This window comes from Dipodomys spectabilis, unplaced genomic scaffold (assembly GCF_019054845.1).
Source record: "Dipodomys spectabilis isolate Male_0828 unplaced genomic scaffold, ASM1905484v1 ptg000076l, whole genome shotgun sequence".
NCBI classification, from domain to species: Eukaryota; Metazoa; Chordata; class Mammalia; order Rodentia; family Heteromyidae; genus Dipodomys; species Dipodomys spectabilis.
The window spans coordinates 315,986-331,589 of record NW_024870753.1 but is presented as its reverse complement, the minus strand read 5'-3'; the positions used below and the strand labels follow the sequence as shown (position 1 = coordinate 331,589).

The window sequence follows — 15,604 nt, the reverse complement described above, 5'->3', positions numbered from 1 at the left end:
GCGCCAGCCTTGAGCAAAAGAGTTAAACTTGAGGTCCTGACTTCAAGTGCCAGTACTGGCACAAACAAACAAATAACAGCAACAACAAAAGTCAGACATTGTAAGGTAGAGACAAAAAGCATGCATGGGTATTCTTACCTACAGCAGGAGTATTTTACTCCTTTCCAGTGTAAATTATTCTTGTAAATCCACTGCCCAGCTTCAGAACTTACATTGTATTTGTCATCTAACTTGTCACTTGCTGATGAACTTCTAACATGGGGAACAGCATATATAACTAGAGAAACCTGTCACATGCCTTAGAATAGGGCATGCCTAGCATCCTGAAATTTGTGGTTGAAGCAAGTCTCCTATATTGGAATAAATGACTCATAAAGGAAACAATCCTTATAGTACTTCCCTGATCAGTAAGTTCTGTTTATATATTGTCTTCAAGCCGGACATCAGCTTGGTCCTGCTAATGAGCTTAGAAATCATAAATGAAACAATTAAAGTTCTATTCAATGGAAATTTGCCCACTTAAATCACAGGACAACTTCTGAAGTAGTATAGTCTTGGCACTGATAAAAAAAAAGTTCAAATGTGTACCAATAAACTCTCCTTAAAAAGCTCACATGTAGGAAAAGCCTTCCAGGTTAGGCTAAGAGACCATTTGATTAGATGTAATTGGCATATTAATTAATTGCAATGATCCAGTTAATTGGAGGTTGGCAAAGAGGCGTTAGGTGCCTGTGTGCAGGTTGTGGGTATGACTTTCTGTTTCACTCATGTCATTCTGTGTCTACTTCATACGGTTGTGGAATTAAACCTGACCACATGTGTGAGGAGCTCAGCACATAGTGACTGCTTTTGTTTAGAAAGCTCTTCTCCTGGCACCCTTCAAAGCCCCAGTCCAAGTATGGAAGTCATCTCTCCATCTTATTGCCTTGTTAGTTTCTTTGTGGTACTTACCACTCTTGGTAGAGCTTTTCTTTATGTGCCTATGTGTGTGTTACTTCCTGTGGGAATGTCAACACCACAAGGACAGAGTTCTGTTCATGTGTCCTGTGTTCCTAGCACCTCACACAGAACTTGATACCTCAAGTGGAACAAATACTAGGCATCTTTCACTACGAAGTCACAGTGGGCTATTTCTTGCATGAAGACGACCTTGGTTCAAAAGATGTTACAGATAGCTCACAAGTCTCTTTTGGGAGTGAGGAGGAGTTAAAATTACATTTTTATTATTTTTAAGTAGTTGCACAAGGGGTTACCATTCAACAAATCAATTTATAAGGACAGTGAATCTTGAACAATACCAGCCCTTTCATCATTCACAAGTTGTGTGTGTGTGTGTGTGTGTGTGTGTGTGTGTGTGTGTACACGTGCACGTATGCATATGCACACGCCAGTCCTGGGACTTAAACTCAGAGTATGAAAGCTGTTCCTGGTCTTTTATGTTCACTACTACTTGAGCCAGAGCCTCACTTCTGACTTTTGGTGATTAGAGGTAAGAATGTCTCAGGCTTTCCTGCCAAGGCTGGCTTTGAAATGTGATCCTCAGATCTCAGCCTCCAGAGTAGCTAGGATTATAGGTGTGAGCCACTAGCACTGAGCAATAGGGTTTCATTGTTTGTTTTTGAATGGTTAATTCTAATGGTTTTAAAATTTTTCTTTGGTGGTTTTCTAAATAGATAATCATCTGCAATCAGTATTTTTCTCTTCTGAGTTAGACCTCCTTACTTTTTGATCAACTGAGAAACTCCCTTCTCATTTATTAAGAAAGGCCTGTTATCCATCTCTTAGAGTAGACAAATATTTGCTTGTTGCACTGAAAGCTGCCACCAAACATACCCTGTGAGCTAGCTGTAGTTGGAAGAGAAGGCATTAAGATGGCCCTAGGAGGAAAGTTAAAGGCTAGAAAAATATTTGTGTGAAAAACCACAGAGTTGCTTCTCAATGGAGTCACAGGTGATTTTATATGGCAAAAAAAATGATTATATGATCAGCAATTCTCTCAATTGGGTGATTGTGGGGGGGGGTGCAAAAGGCAGTGGGACCAAACCCACTGCTGAGGATTGGACCAACGCCCTGGAGAAATTAGGCCACAGAGATTTCTGAAGACTATTGGGTTCTATACAGCTGTAATAACTGTTATAAACCAAACTGATGAGTATCTCTTTAGCCAAGAGGCCGGGCAGGAGATTGCTTGGGCTACCAGATACTAAGACTGAAATTGGCTGCTTGCAGCTGGCTGAATAGACCAGAAAACAAACCTTTCTGGCTTCTACGTTTTTCTTGCTGGCCATACACCAGAGGAGCTGTGGAATCCGAGACGATTCCTAGAGACTACTGTCACCCAGCCCCCTGCACTTGTGCCTAGAATAGGCTCAAACATCTCCTGCCGTCCTGTTTCTTCCTATTGAAATCTGACCTTTCAGGTTTCAACCACAAACGCCAATACCCTCTTCCCTGATCCATGAGGCTGCAACTAATTTCTTTCCTATACACTCATGGAATGTTCTTAATTATATAGTCACGCCACCTCACCTCTCCCCCCACATTACAAGGACTATGTTGTGCCTATGTACAATCCCTTATGTAACCAAGCTATGTTGACTGAAATCAGTTCAACCAATTATACTGTGAACAGAGTAAAAACCCATCCATTCTCACATTAAAAGGTCTAGGCACATTCCCAATAAATGGAAAGAAAAAAAAAAGTACACTAAAAATTTGGGCATGATAGAAGACAGGTTCCTGAATCACTATCGTGAACATACAATACTGTTCTGTGTTGTAGGGTGATAATCAAAATTGGTTCCTGTTTTATGCAAATGACACTCATGCAAAGTTATTAGAAAGGCAAGCTGCCCGGGCAGATTGTAAATGATGATCAAGGTGAACAGAAGGAAGGAGAAAAGCTCAGCATATAGTCATACTTTATTTCCATGTTTTTGTTTGGTACTGGCATAAAATCGTTACTGGGTTTATTTATCATGAGACGAGATGATGCATGTGGAAATATATTTGAATGTTAGTAACCACCAGCACCACAACACCAAAGTAAAGCCATGGGGTTGGGGAAGTCCACAATGTAAGGTGGCTTTTTTTGTAGGAAGTAAAAGCTCTTTCATGGTTTCTGAAAGGATCTTGATAAGTTTTAAATTGCATACATAGGTAGGTAGGTAGTAGGTAGATAGATAGATGTGTGTATTTGGAAATTACATATATATACATGTAGTACATATACATTACATGGTAGCATATTGCTTTCTAGGAACAACGATTTGTGTGGTTTCATGGAATTGTATTTCAGTTTAGTCAGAGGTGCTTTCTAACATCCTGTGCCTCGGGGCTGTCTTCCAAAGTACCAAATACATGTGTTTTTTGGTTGTTGTCTCTGGCTTCCAAGCCTTAGAATGTTTTTTGAGGGACAGTGGGGACTGGGGCCAAGGGTGAGAGATGGGAAGTTTGGCAAAGAATTCATTTCCCCAGGGTAGGCCCGACCAGGCCACCAAGGACCGTGTGCATTTAGTCCTTGCTAGTCTTTCAGTTTAACCCTTCTCTTGGCTCTGAAGCTACCTGTAAGTCTACTTCCAAGGCACTCCTAATTACCGAGAAAGGAGAGGATTGGCTAGGAATCTCCTTTACATTCTTTCTATTAGCCGGGCTCAAGATCTTAGAGCAAACAGCCAGGGGCAGAGCAAACACTTGGGAGGCTTCACTTAAGAGACAGAAGTATGTTTGCCCAACAAGTCACCTAGGAGGTGAAGGGGATGGGGGGAGGGGCCAAGGCAGGTCCCGCCCCCCTCGAAATGGGATTGGCTCCTCCTGTCCCTTGGGTCATCCCTTCGGCGTTTCAGTTGGACAGGTCGAGGGAAGCCTGTCATTAAGGAGCTGTCAGGGGAGCCGGGCTGTGTGGGCTGGGCCCTGGCCTTGCAGAGGGGCCGGGCTTACTCTCGGCGAGGGGGTGGGGTGTGGGGAGGTGTGTGGTGGGGGTGGAATCCAGTTCTCCCAAACCAGGCTGGTCTGGGGTAGAAAAATGCGGTGGTAACCCGAGGCGCCCTGGAGCTGGGAGAGGAGCAAAATGACGGAAGTTCCTCAGGGGTTTGATTTCAGTTTCCTAAACGAGGAAGAAGCCCGGACGATCCTCCGGGTGCTGGAGAGGAACGAGGAGCTCCAGAGGGCAGAGAAGGACAGGATCCGGTACGGAGAAGGTCCCGGTCCCGGAGGGATGGGGAGCGGGTCGGCCGGGCTCGCCGGGGGCGCACCTGCCGGGCACCGAGGGACGTGAAGGGCGGGGAGCCGGGGCCGGGGACCCGCGGGGCCCCCACGCGGCCGCGCCGCGTGCTGCCGCCGTCGGGTCCCGCGGCGCTGCGCCCCCGGCGCCGCCGGGCGCGGGGCGGGTGCCGGGAGGGGGGACGGGGCTGGGTGGGGAGGGAGGGCTCAGCGCCTCCTAGGTGACCCGCCCCGGGACCTTGTGCCACTTCAGGCGCGAGAACTGGGGTGGGGACCCCGCGGATCGCGGAATCCCGGCCGCTGCTGGGGTTCGGGGCCCCGTCCGCACGCGCTCAGCCCCGAGGGGCGGATGCGGGGGGAGGAGGCGGGCGGGGGGGGGGGACGTCCCGGGGAGACTCGTGTGTGGTTGAAAGGGACCTGGGCAAGGCCTAGGATCGGTCGTGATGGGTCGCGCGCGCGCGCGCGCGCGTGTGTGTGTGTGTGTGTGTCTGTCTGTCTTGTGTATGGGAGGGGGGTGTGTGCTGTGGGGAGGAAGTTTCTATGGACTTCCACCGCCGACCTTCCCCCATAGGCTTTGCTGAAGGTGAGCCACGAGTTACCAGCCAGTGAAATGCAGAGATAATTACCTTGGGATGTAAATGAACCAGTTTTTCTGCTGGGCAAAGGTGGGAGACGGTCTTGGAAGGAATGAAAGGGGTTCTTGCCCATCTTGGAATCGACCCCAGTCGTTGAAGAGCCTCGTCCAGGTCCGTGTGGAAGGGAATTCGGGGTGTGACTCCCTCCGGTCACCCTGTGTTGGTGGCCTGAGAATTCAGAAAGCGGCTTGACCCTGTGAGTTTCTGGGTCTCAGTTTCTCTCCAGATAACCCTGTCTGCCTGCCCCTCCTCACCCCCAAACCCTTCTGACTTTGTTCAGACCTTCAAATTGGGGTACCCTATTTTGTAGACAGGATTAGGATACAGCAGGCTGAAAGCTCTCTCCTCACTCTTCTCACATAGACACGACTTTGGGGAGGAATGAAATTTGAGGTTTGAGGAGGTGGATTTCATACCACCATGCCTTTTTTTTTTAAATAGATGTCATTTCCCCCTCAATAGTGTAAAAAGTGAGTTCTGACAGGAGTGTGTGTATCCACACATGTTCACGCGCACACCCACTGTGGATGAACTCTAGAACTGTGCGTGTATTCACTAAAGCTGTGTTGTGTCCGTGTGTTTTATCAGAAGCATTTCTTGTCTCTGAAGAGGATGGAGCTTACATGACCCATTGTATATCTGGAGAAAACGAGGGGCAGAATTAAGAAGTAACATGAAGGAGGGAGGTGTTCATTTAAGATGCTTCCGACTTGGCTCCTGATCAACTGTAGTCTTAGAAATCGTGATATAATGTTCACTCAAGGGAATTTTGGTATTTTACACCTGACCTCTACAGTAGCCCATGGGGTCCACTTAAGTTGACTATTGTTTATTTTGAACTCAGCACTTCAAGCTATTGCTTGGCTTTTTCACTCAAGAGTGGCACTCTACCACCTGAGTCATAGCTCCATTTCTGGCCTTTGGGGGGGGGGGGGGCTGTTTAATTGAAGATAAGAGTCACATAGACTTTCTTGCCTGCATTGGCTTCAAACCTCGATCCTCAGATTTCAGCCTCCTAAGCAGCTAGCATTACAGGTGTGAACCACTGGTGCCCATCTTCTGTTGACTTTAGAGGGAGCTAAATCTATACATAGATGGCAAAACTAGGTGTTGGAAGGAAGGCTCAAACACGTTTTCTGATGCTTTTGTTCTAAATGAAGCAGCAATAGGAAGAGCCATAGTACTAAGACAACCAAAACTGTAGCTATTAAACTATTAAGATAGTTACCTAAATGATCTAAAAAATATTAACATAAAAATACTTTCAGGAAGGGGCTGGGAAGGTGGCTCAGTGGTAGAGCGCTTGCCTTCCATGCCTGAGGCCCTGAGTTCGATTCCTCAGCACCATATAAGCAAAAAGAAAAAAGCCGGAAGTGGTGCTGTGCTCAAGTGGTAGAGTGCTAGCCTTGAGCTGAAGAGCTGAGGGACAGCACTCAGGCCCAGGTTCAGGCCCCACTACTGGACCCCCCCCCCCCCCCCCCCCCCCCGCCAAAAAAAAAAATACTTTCAGGAAAGTAGATGGCTGGATCAAATGCCCAAAGCAATGATTTCTAGCACTCTCTTTTCTCCTGGTTGATTCCTGACTCCTTCTGTCAAACACCCGTATCTGTGAGGACGTCCCCATGGGACCTCCTTAGTCACCTGCTTCAGGCTAACACGCATAGGTCTTAACAAACATGGAGAAAAGGCCTGAAAGAACATGTCAACTTGGCTGTCTCTTCTGCTTCGCCTACTGATGTACATGATCATCAGATTTTCCAAATCAAAAACCAGGACACATGACTTCTACCTTCAGAATGACATTTTGGGAGACAGTTTATTAGGCCTGTCTGAAGGACTCAGAGGGGCCTCTTCACTATATTGGGAAAAAGCTTCCAGACCTCTTGGCTAGGACAATTAGAGGGGAAAAACAGAGAGCTTAGAAAGTTAGCTACTTGAGAGAGATCTGTTTAATTCAATTGCATGTGATAAACAAGTACAACTTAAGTATCCTACAGTTAGAAGCCTAGGATTGCATTGTTATACAGGGCCAGAGACAGAAATTAAAGCTGTGAGAGTAATCGTGCTCACTATGCAGAAGGCAGCCCCACCCAAAGAAATGTTCCTGAGCCCACAGAACTTTCTCCTAAGCTCCCTGCTGGATCTCTGCGGCTCCAGCTTACTGGGAAAATATTTGCATTAAATATAATCATCTTTCTAATATACAGATAGTCTATTCAAACTTTTAGGAAAGCCACTAGGATCCAAGTTAATAGGCAAAAGATAGAAAGCATTCATTCATAGCAGAAGATAGCCTCACTGTAAACAAACCAGAAGAATAAGTGTCTACCCTCAGAGTCATAAACGAAAATTAATCTCACAATACCATGTTACCCCTTTAATGATAACAGAAAAGACTGCTGGTGGGGAATTGAGTGAAATGGATACTTTCTGCATGTCGTTAGTAATATAAGTTGCCTATAAGGTTTTTAGTGAGCAGTGTGACAGTATTTAGAAAGACGGGCCTTGGCCTTGACCTAGTTATGGAATTCTTGGATATCTCTCATTAGTAAGAGACTGAGGTAGAGGAGATGGCCACATCAACATTTATTAAGTGCTGCCTTTTGATTTAATGATAGTAATTACTGTGGTAATAATAGCAGCTAGCATTTATTAGGCTCTTACTGTATACTGGGCACTGCACTGAACATGTTATGCAGAGTTAACCCTTCTAATAACTTTGTCAGTCACACACTTTAATTCTCATAGAGAAGGACCTAACTTAGAAAGTTTGAGTGTCTCATTGAAATTCAAGAGTACAGGCAGATTTCAAATCCAGAAAATTACCAGGATGTTATTTTAGGTATTCATGATAATCTTATAATAATAGAATAATAGAATCAATGTAATTACTAATAATACTTATGTTCTAAGTATTATAATACCTATATTTGAGATATTGTTAATAACTTTTTACAGAAGGGAAAATAAATTTTTTGGTGTTTTTTGAGACAAGGTTTGGCCTCAAATTAGGGATACTCCTGCCTCTGCCTCCAGAGTGCTAAGATTACAGGCATGCCTGGTAGGAAAATGATATTTAGCAAGGTTAAGGGCAAATTACCCAAGGTCACACAGTGTACAAATGGCGGGACTAGAGTTTAAACCAGTATCTCGCTGGAAACATAGAATACAGTTGTAGGTATTAATGACCCAACTAAAAGTTGGGGGTATTATTAGGAGAGAAAATGACCTGATGGGCAGCGAGGGAATTTGGAGCATCTTCTTGTACAAGAAAATTGCTGACCACCATTTATATCTCAAAACATGTAGGAGCGGGTCATTGTGTCTCACACTAGTAATCCCAACACCTGGGAGGCTGAGAGCAGGAGGATTAAAAGCTCAAAGCCATCCTAGAATACATAACAAGATCCTGTCTCAATTTTTTTTTTTTGTCGGTTGTGGGGCCTGAACTCTGGGCCTGGGCGCTGTCCCTCAGCTCTTCAGCTCAAGGCTAGCGCTCTACCACTTGAGCCACAGTGCCACTTACGGCTTTTTTTCTTTTTTTGCTTATGTGGTGCTGAAGAATTGAACCCAGGGCCTCATGCATGCAAGGCAAGCGCTCTACCACTGAGCCACCTTCCCATCGCCTCAAAAAAATTTTTATATATGCAATTCATTTTATTTTATTTGTCAATCATGGGGCTTGAACTCAGGGCCTGGGTGCTGACTCTGGGACTCTTTGTGCTCAAGGCTAGTGCTTTACCACTGGAGCTACAGCTCCACTTCCAGATTTTTCTGAGTAGTTTATTGGAGGTAAAAGTCTCACAGACTTTCCTGCCTGGGTTTCAAACTGTGATCCTCAGATCTCAGCCTCCTGAGTAGCTAGGATTACAGGTGTGAGCCACCAATGCCTGGCTTGATGCCTGGCTTATATTTGCATTTTATATAAAGAAATATTGCAAGATGTTAAAAGAGTTATCTCTGAGAAATGATATTTAATGGAACTTAAGCTCTTACACTACTGTTTCATTTCTTTATTTTTTTTCTTTTTTTTGGGTCCGGTCATGGGGCCTGAACTCTGGGCCTGGGTGCTGTCCCTCAGCTCTTCAGCTCAAGGCTAGCACTCAACCACTTGAGCCACAGCGTCATTTCTGGTTTTTTTCTGTTTTTGCTTATGTGGTGCTGAGGAATCGAACCCAGGGCCCCATGCATGCAAGGCAAGTGCTCTACCCCTGAGCCACCTTCCCAGCCCCACTACTGTTTTATTTCTTATACTTATCATGTTATAAAAATAATTATGGCTGTTTCTTTTGATAAGATAGATGTGCAGGCTGCTTTGCTATTTTTGTCTTCACGAATATTTGTCTTTTGAAATATTTTTTTTGGTTGGTTGTGGAACTTGAACTCAGAGCGTGAGCACTGTCCCCAAGCTCTTTCTCTCAAGGCTAGTACTCTATCACTTTGAGTCACAGTGCCACTTCCAGTTTTCTGGTGGTTAATTGGAGATAAGAATCTTACTGACTTTCTTACCTGGGCTGGCTTCAAACCATGATCCTCAGATCTTAGCTTCCTGAGGAGCTATGATGACAGGTGTGAGCCACCAGTGCCTGGCAAAATACTTTCTGTTAACACTATGGCTAAGAGTTTCTCCTGTTCTTTATAATGTCAGTGCATACATGGGTATGTTGGCATGCCCATTGTACACCAACCTTCATTCTTTGTGATCAGAGCTTCCCTTGCTTCGTAGGTGAGCCATACCTCATAAGAGAGAGATTACACTTTGTGCTATGGAAGGAATACTAAGTAAGGGAAAGAACCATTCTAGGAAACTGTGTAAAGAACAAAGGGACGGCAGCTTCAGCTTAGTCAGAAAATACTTTCCTTCCTCATCAGCACAGATGATTTTAAAACTATGAAAGGAGAAGGTCAAAGGAAGGTCAGCTGAAGGTCTGAGCAAACATGTTTTCCGTCTGAATTAGCACAGAGTGTCTTCAAACTGGCAGGAGATGGCTCAGGGCCTCCCTGAAGCTGTCTTTCACACGAGCACATAAATTCCCTTCTTCACCTCCGTTCCTGTGTATTCTGACGTTGGTTATTCACAGGTAGTGATATTTGACAGCACAAGCTCACCTGCACCTCCTTCTTAGGCATGGTTCCTGGTTGACACTGTCAACAGCCCTATTAGAAGGCTGTACTTCCCCGGTTAAACGGGCTCTAGACACAGTGAGCTTCCGCATTCCATTGTCTTAGCTTTCCAAGGAGGAAAGAAGAAATTGAGAGAGACTGTGATCAAAGCCCCCACCTCTGGCTAAACTTTGTGATTATTTTTGTGTGCACGTGTTACGTGCATGTAATAGGACTTCATAAGAGTCTCATAGACTTTCCTGACTGGGCTGGCTTCAAACCACGATCCCAGATCTCAGCCTCCTGAGTAGCTAGGATTATAGGCATGAGCCATAGACACCTGGTAAGGATTGTTAATTTGTGTGTGTGTGTGTGTTACTCGGTTTGGATTTAAAGTATCATGCCTACTAGGCAGACACTATGCTACTTAACCTACTCTGCCAGTCCTTGATTTTTCTTTTCTTTCTTTTTTTTTTTTTAATTTTGTGCTGGCCCTGGGGCTTAAACTCAGGGCCTGGGCTCTGTCCCTGAGCTTCTTTTGCTCAAGGCTAGAGCTCTACCACTTGAGCCACAGCTCTACTTTTCAGCTTTTTCTGAGTAGTTTGTCAGCGATAAGAGTCTCACTGATCTTCCTATCCAGTCTAGGTTTGAACTGTGATCCTCAGATCTCAGCCTCCTGAGTAGCTAGGATTACAGGCGTGAGCCACCAGTGCCCAGCTTGTGTTGATTATTTTTAGGTACCCCATAGATGCTCTCTAGGACTTTCAGGAAACATGAAGGTGTTCCTTTGGCCACATCCAGGAGAATCTACAAGAAGGGTGATATTGTAGACATGGAGGGAATGGGGACTGTTCAAAAAGGAATGTCCCACACGTGTTACCATGGTGAAAGTAGACGGGTGGGTCTACGGTGTTACCCAGTGTGCTGGTGGCATTGTTGTGAACAAGTCAGTTAAGGGCAAGATCTTTGCCACGAGGATTGATGTCTTGATTGAGCATGTTAAGCACTCTCAGAGCTAAGATAGCTTCCTGAAACAAGGGACAGAAAACCACCAGGACCAGAAGGAAGCCCAAGAGAAAGAAACCTGGGTTTAACTGAAGCGCCGGCCTGCTCTACCCAAAGAAACACACTGTGAGAACCGTGGGAACCTAGTCCCTGTGAATTCATGGCCTAAGAGATGTAAAAAAATAAAAGACCACTGGACTATTAAAAAAAAGAGAGAGAGAGGGCTGGGAAGGTGGCTCAGTGGTAGAGCGCTTGCCTTGCATGCCTGAGGCCTTGGGTTCGATTCCTCAGCATCACATAAGCAAAAAAGAAAAAAAGCCACAAGTGGCACTGTGGCTCAAGGGTAGATGCTAGCCTTGAGCTGAAGAGCTGAGGGACAGCGCCCAGACCCAGAGTTCAGGCCCTACGACCGGACCTAAAAAAAATAAATAAATAAAAATAAATAAAAATTTTTTAAAAAAAGAGATAGGGTCTCAGTCTATGCCCCAGACCAACTTAGACTATGATTGAGCTATGTACTTCCCTACTTAGCTGGGATGGCAGGTCCTCGCCACCATGATGCTCCAAATCGCTGCCTCTCAATGATTAGTGGAGGGAACCACCTTGCCTGTTGACTTTTGAGATTCTTATATATACATATAGATAAATATATATGTATCCAGAATATATATCATATATATACATATATATATTATATGTGTGTGTGTATGTGTGTGTTCTGGATACAAGTCCTTTGTAAAATATAGGTTTGGCAAAAGTTTTCTTCCCATTAATCTCTTTGCAGAGTAAGTTCTCCTTTAACCAAATCCAACATACCAACCTTTCCTTTTATGAATTATGGTGTTGGTCGTATGCTGAAACAGTGCCTAACCTCAAGAATAAGAAGGAGCTTCAGGAAGAGGCTTTTGTAAGAAGATGTGTGATTGAACTCATCCAATAGTATAGTTAGAGGAATGCCTTTCAGTTTCCTTCCTGCTCTTCTTTCTACTTCCTATGCCAGGAAGGTAATTCATCTTGAAGTATCCATCAAGTGACCTGATTGTCCTTTATTCTATTTCTTTCTTTTTGGCCAGTCCTGGGACTTGAACTCTGGGCCTGGACACTGTCCCTGAGTTCTTCAGCTCAAGGCTCTACCTCTTAAGCCACTGTGCCACTTCTGGCCTTTTCTGTTTATGTGGTACTGAGGAATCGAACCCAGGGCTTCATGGATATGAGGCAAGCACTATACCACTGAGCCACCTTCCCAGCACCTATTTCTTTTTTTGTTGTTGTTACCAGTCTTAGGGCTTGAACTCAGTGCCTGGGCACACTGTCCCTGAGCTTCTTTTGCTCAAGGCTAGCACTCTACCACTTGAGCCACAGCACCACTTCCTTCTTTTCTGATTATGTGGTACTGAGGAATCGAACCCAGGGCTTCATGCATGCTATGCAAGCACTCTGCCACTAAGCCCCATGCCCGGCCCCCTGATTGTCCTTTAGATCGGGTGTTTTCTGGTACTGTGAAAGGATGATAGATTGCAGCAGGGAGGGAGTTGTGTGCATAGCTCCCTCCCTGAAGTAGGCCCTAGAAAGCTGAATTTCTCTTCCTCGAGGACAGTCATGGAAACTCCAATCCAGCCACCAACACACCCTCACCCTGCCTTGGTGCTGCTGTGCATAAGAGAAATTCTCTGACTATCGGGCCTCATAGCAGATGGTAGATCTTTAACTTCTCAAGAAATGCTGAAGAATCTGAACTAACAGGCCTTGCTGGGTCCCCACCCAGTCTGTTAGCATTAGGTTTTTGTCCCTTCCCATTTCAACATGGTTGATCACCCTTTGATTGTGCCTATGTAATAAAGTCTCCCTAAACACCCACATGGGTGAGGTTTAGAGAGCTTCCAGGAATGAGAACCAGTAGAGGCTCCTGAAGGAGGCATCTAGAAGATAGACAGACTCCATGCCCCTTCCCACATACCTTGCCCTCTACATTGCTTCATTGGTAGCCTTTGTTCTTTAAAATAAGCCAGCAAATGTGTCTCCTGGACTTCATGAGCCGCTTGATGGAGTTAATGGAACCTGAGAAGAGGATTGTAGGAACCCTAAATTATAGTTGATCAGTCTGAACCACAAATGAAGCAACATAAAGCTTGTGATTGTCACAGGAGGGCATTCCTGGAGCCAGACCCCTTGCTGTTAGAGGGAATGGCATTTCCAGGCAGGTAGCAGTGGCCGAAAGCAGCTGCAACTCTTGCTTGAGAGGTCCCCACATGAGTTGTGCTCACCCTCTGAGGTCTTCTGTGCAGAATGCAGACCCAAAATGTTTTTCCAACAGAAGCAGAGTCAGTTTGTAACTTAGCACACCATGAATGTGCTGCACAATGACTTAGTCATGAGGATAAACAGTAGGCATGGTGACTACACAAGTAGCCAAACCAAAAAACAAAACAAAACAAACCTGAACATTTCCTATTCTGGGAGAGCCAAGTAAGCTCCTTAGGAGCTCCTGGTGTATATGTTCTGTGTATAAACTAGCTAGCAGTGTAATGAATCGACTAGACCATGACAAAAGAATTCAGAGAACAATCAGGGCTCAGTGAGACACCCCAGGGATTGGCAGTAACAGGAAGCCTCCTGAACTCCCACACTGGATGCAGTGGTGTGCTGGTAACTAGATCTCTTGAAAAAGAAGGAGGTAAAAAATGCTTGGCAGCATGGAGTTTCCGCAAAAAACTAAACATAGAACTACCCTATAACCCAGCAATCTCACTCCTGGACATTTATCTAAGAGAATACAAACAAGGGCAGCCACCAGCACAACCATGTTCACTGCAACACTATTCACCATAGCCAAGATATGGAATCAACCCAGATGCCCCTCAATGGACAAATGGATCAAGAAAATGTGACATATATATAATATGCTTATATATAATTCTATATGATTATATATTATATATACACACAATGGAATTTTACTCATTTTTTAGAAAGAATGATATTGAACCATTTGCAAGGAAATGGAAAGGCTTGGAAAAAATTATATTAAGTGAAGTAAGCCAGACACAGTGACACAAAGGTTGGATGGTTTCCTTCATTTGTAGTAGCTAGAATGTGCCTATAAACCTATAAGTAAACACGGGTGGTATACAAGTGTTTACAAATGAATTAACCTGAAGTATAATAAACTCTGTGGAGAGCTTAAATACTATAATCTTTTTCAAAGACTAGGTCAAAGTCCCACAAAACGAACACCAGGAAATGGGTAAATCCAAGAGGGGACTGGGGTCAAGGGGAAATGGATAGACAAATGAAGGGAAGAATTCGTTGTATATATCACAAACTTAAGAAAAATAAGGGAAGGGAAGGAATGAAAGGGGTGAGAATGTTGAGGGGTGGCACTGACCAAGATGCATTATATTCATAATCTGCTTGGTTATATGGCACCGCCTTTGTATAACTAAAGATAATAAGATAATAACTTAAAGATAAGTTTTAAAAAGCTGGGCACTGGTGGCTCATGCCCGTAATCCTAGCTACTTGGGGGGCTGAGATCTTAGGATTGTGGTTCAAAGTCAGCTTGGGCAGGAAAGTCCATAAGACTCTTTATCTCCAATAAACTACTCAGAAAAAGCCAGAAGTAGCACTGTGGCTCAAGTGGTAGAGCGCTAGGATCAAGCACAAAGAGGCTCAGAGACAGTGCCCAGGCCCTAAATTCAAGCCCCAGGACCAGCAAAAAAGAAAGAGAGAAAGAGAGAGAGAGAGAGAGGGGAGGAAGGAAGGAAGGAAGAAAAATAGAGAAAAAGATAATAGAATAATAAAGATAATTTTTAAATGTTGTGCTTGGTTGGTTGTGTCAGCCAATTTCAAGCTAACAATAATGTAATAGCCACCTTGCAAAATTTCTGAGGATCTAACAGCTCGCCTTTGTGAGCCAGTTCAAACCAGATCCGGCATACACTGGCTGGAGAAACAAGGGGAACAGCTGATGTTATCCAACCCCCCCCCACACACACACCTGTCCCAGGTTTTTGGGTTCCTTCGAGAGAATCTAGAACCCGTGACAGGTGTGACTGGGGATTTGGAGATGTTGCAGAGACGGTCATTTCTGCATGAAGCAAAAGAGGAGGGATAAATGCCTGGACTTCCCCTTTCTCAACTCCTCAATCTGCTAATTCTTTGCTGTAACTCAGGTGGAAACAACTGGGTAGGTTGTGAAATCCCCCTATTGGGGGACATATCCCAGCAGCATGGAGCTGAGCAGGGGGACAGTCCCTCCTCCTCTTCCTTCCTTCCCCATCTCTGTCATCCCTTAGATGATATTATCTCATTGCTATTCGTGAATTGCTTCTCTACCTGAAAATTATTATTTTTTTTGGGTCCGGTCATGGGGCCTGAACCCTGGGCCTGGGCACTGTCCCTCAGCTCTTCAGCTCAAGGCTAGCGCTCTACCACTTGAGCCACAGTGCCACTTCCAGCTTTTTTCCTTTTGCTTATGTGGTGCTGAGGAATCGAACCCGGGGCCTCTGGCATGTAAGGCATGTGCTCTACCACTGAGCCACCTTCCCAGCCCCATCTACCTGAAAATTATTGCTAGATGCAGGTGGCTTATGTCCATAATCCTAGCTACTCAGGAGACCACAGTTCACAGCCAGCCCCGG

General features: G+C 44.8%; 1 protein-coding gene across 1 annotated transcript in view; it reads left to right on the top strand.

Moving 5' to 3' along the window:
- Positions 1–4,046: 4,046 nt before the first annotated feature.
- The window catches only part of LOC122110213 (exophilin-5-like), a 37,847-nt gene continuing 26,289 nt past the window's right edge, over positions 4,047–15,604 (top strand). Inside the window, exon 1 of the mRNA XM_042682708.1 lies at positions 4,047–4,188. Within this exon, the coding sequence (XP_042538642.1) occupies positions 4,070–4,188 (119 nt within the window). The 5' untranslated portion in view covers positions 4,047–4,069. The remainder of the gene's footprint in view (positions 4,189–15,604) is intronic.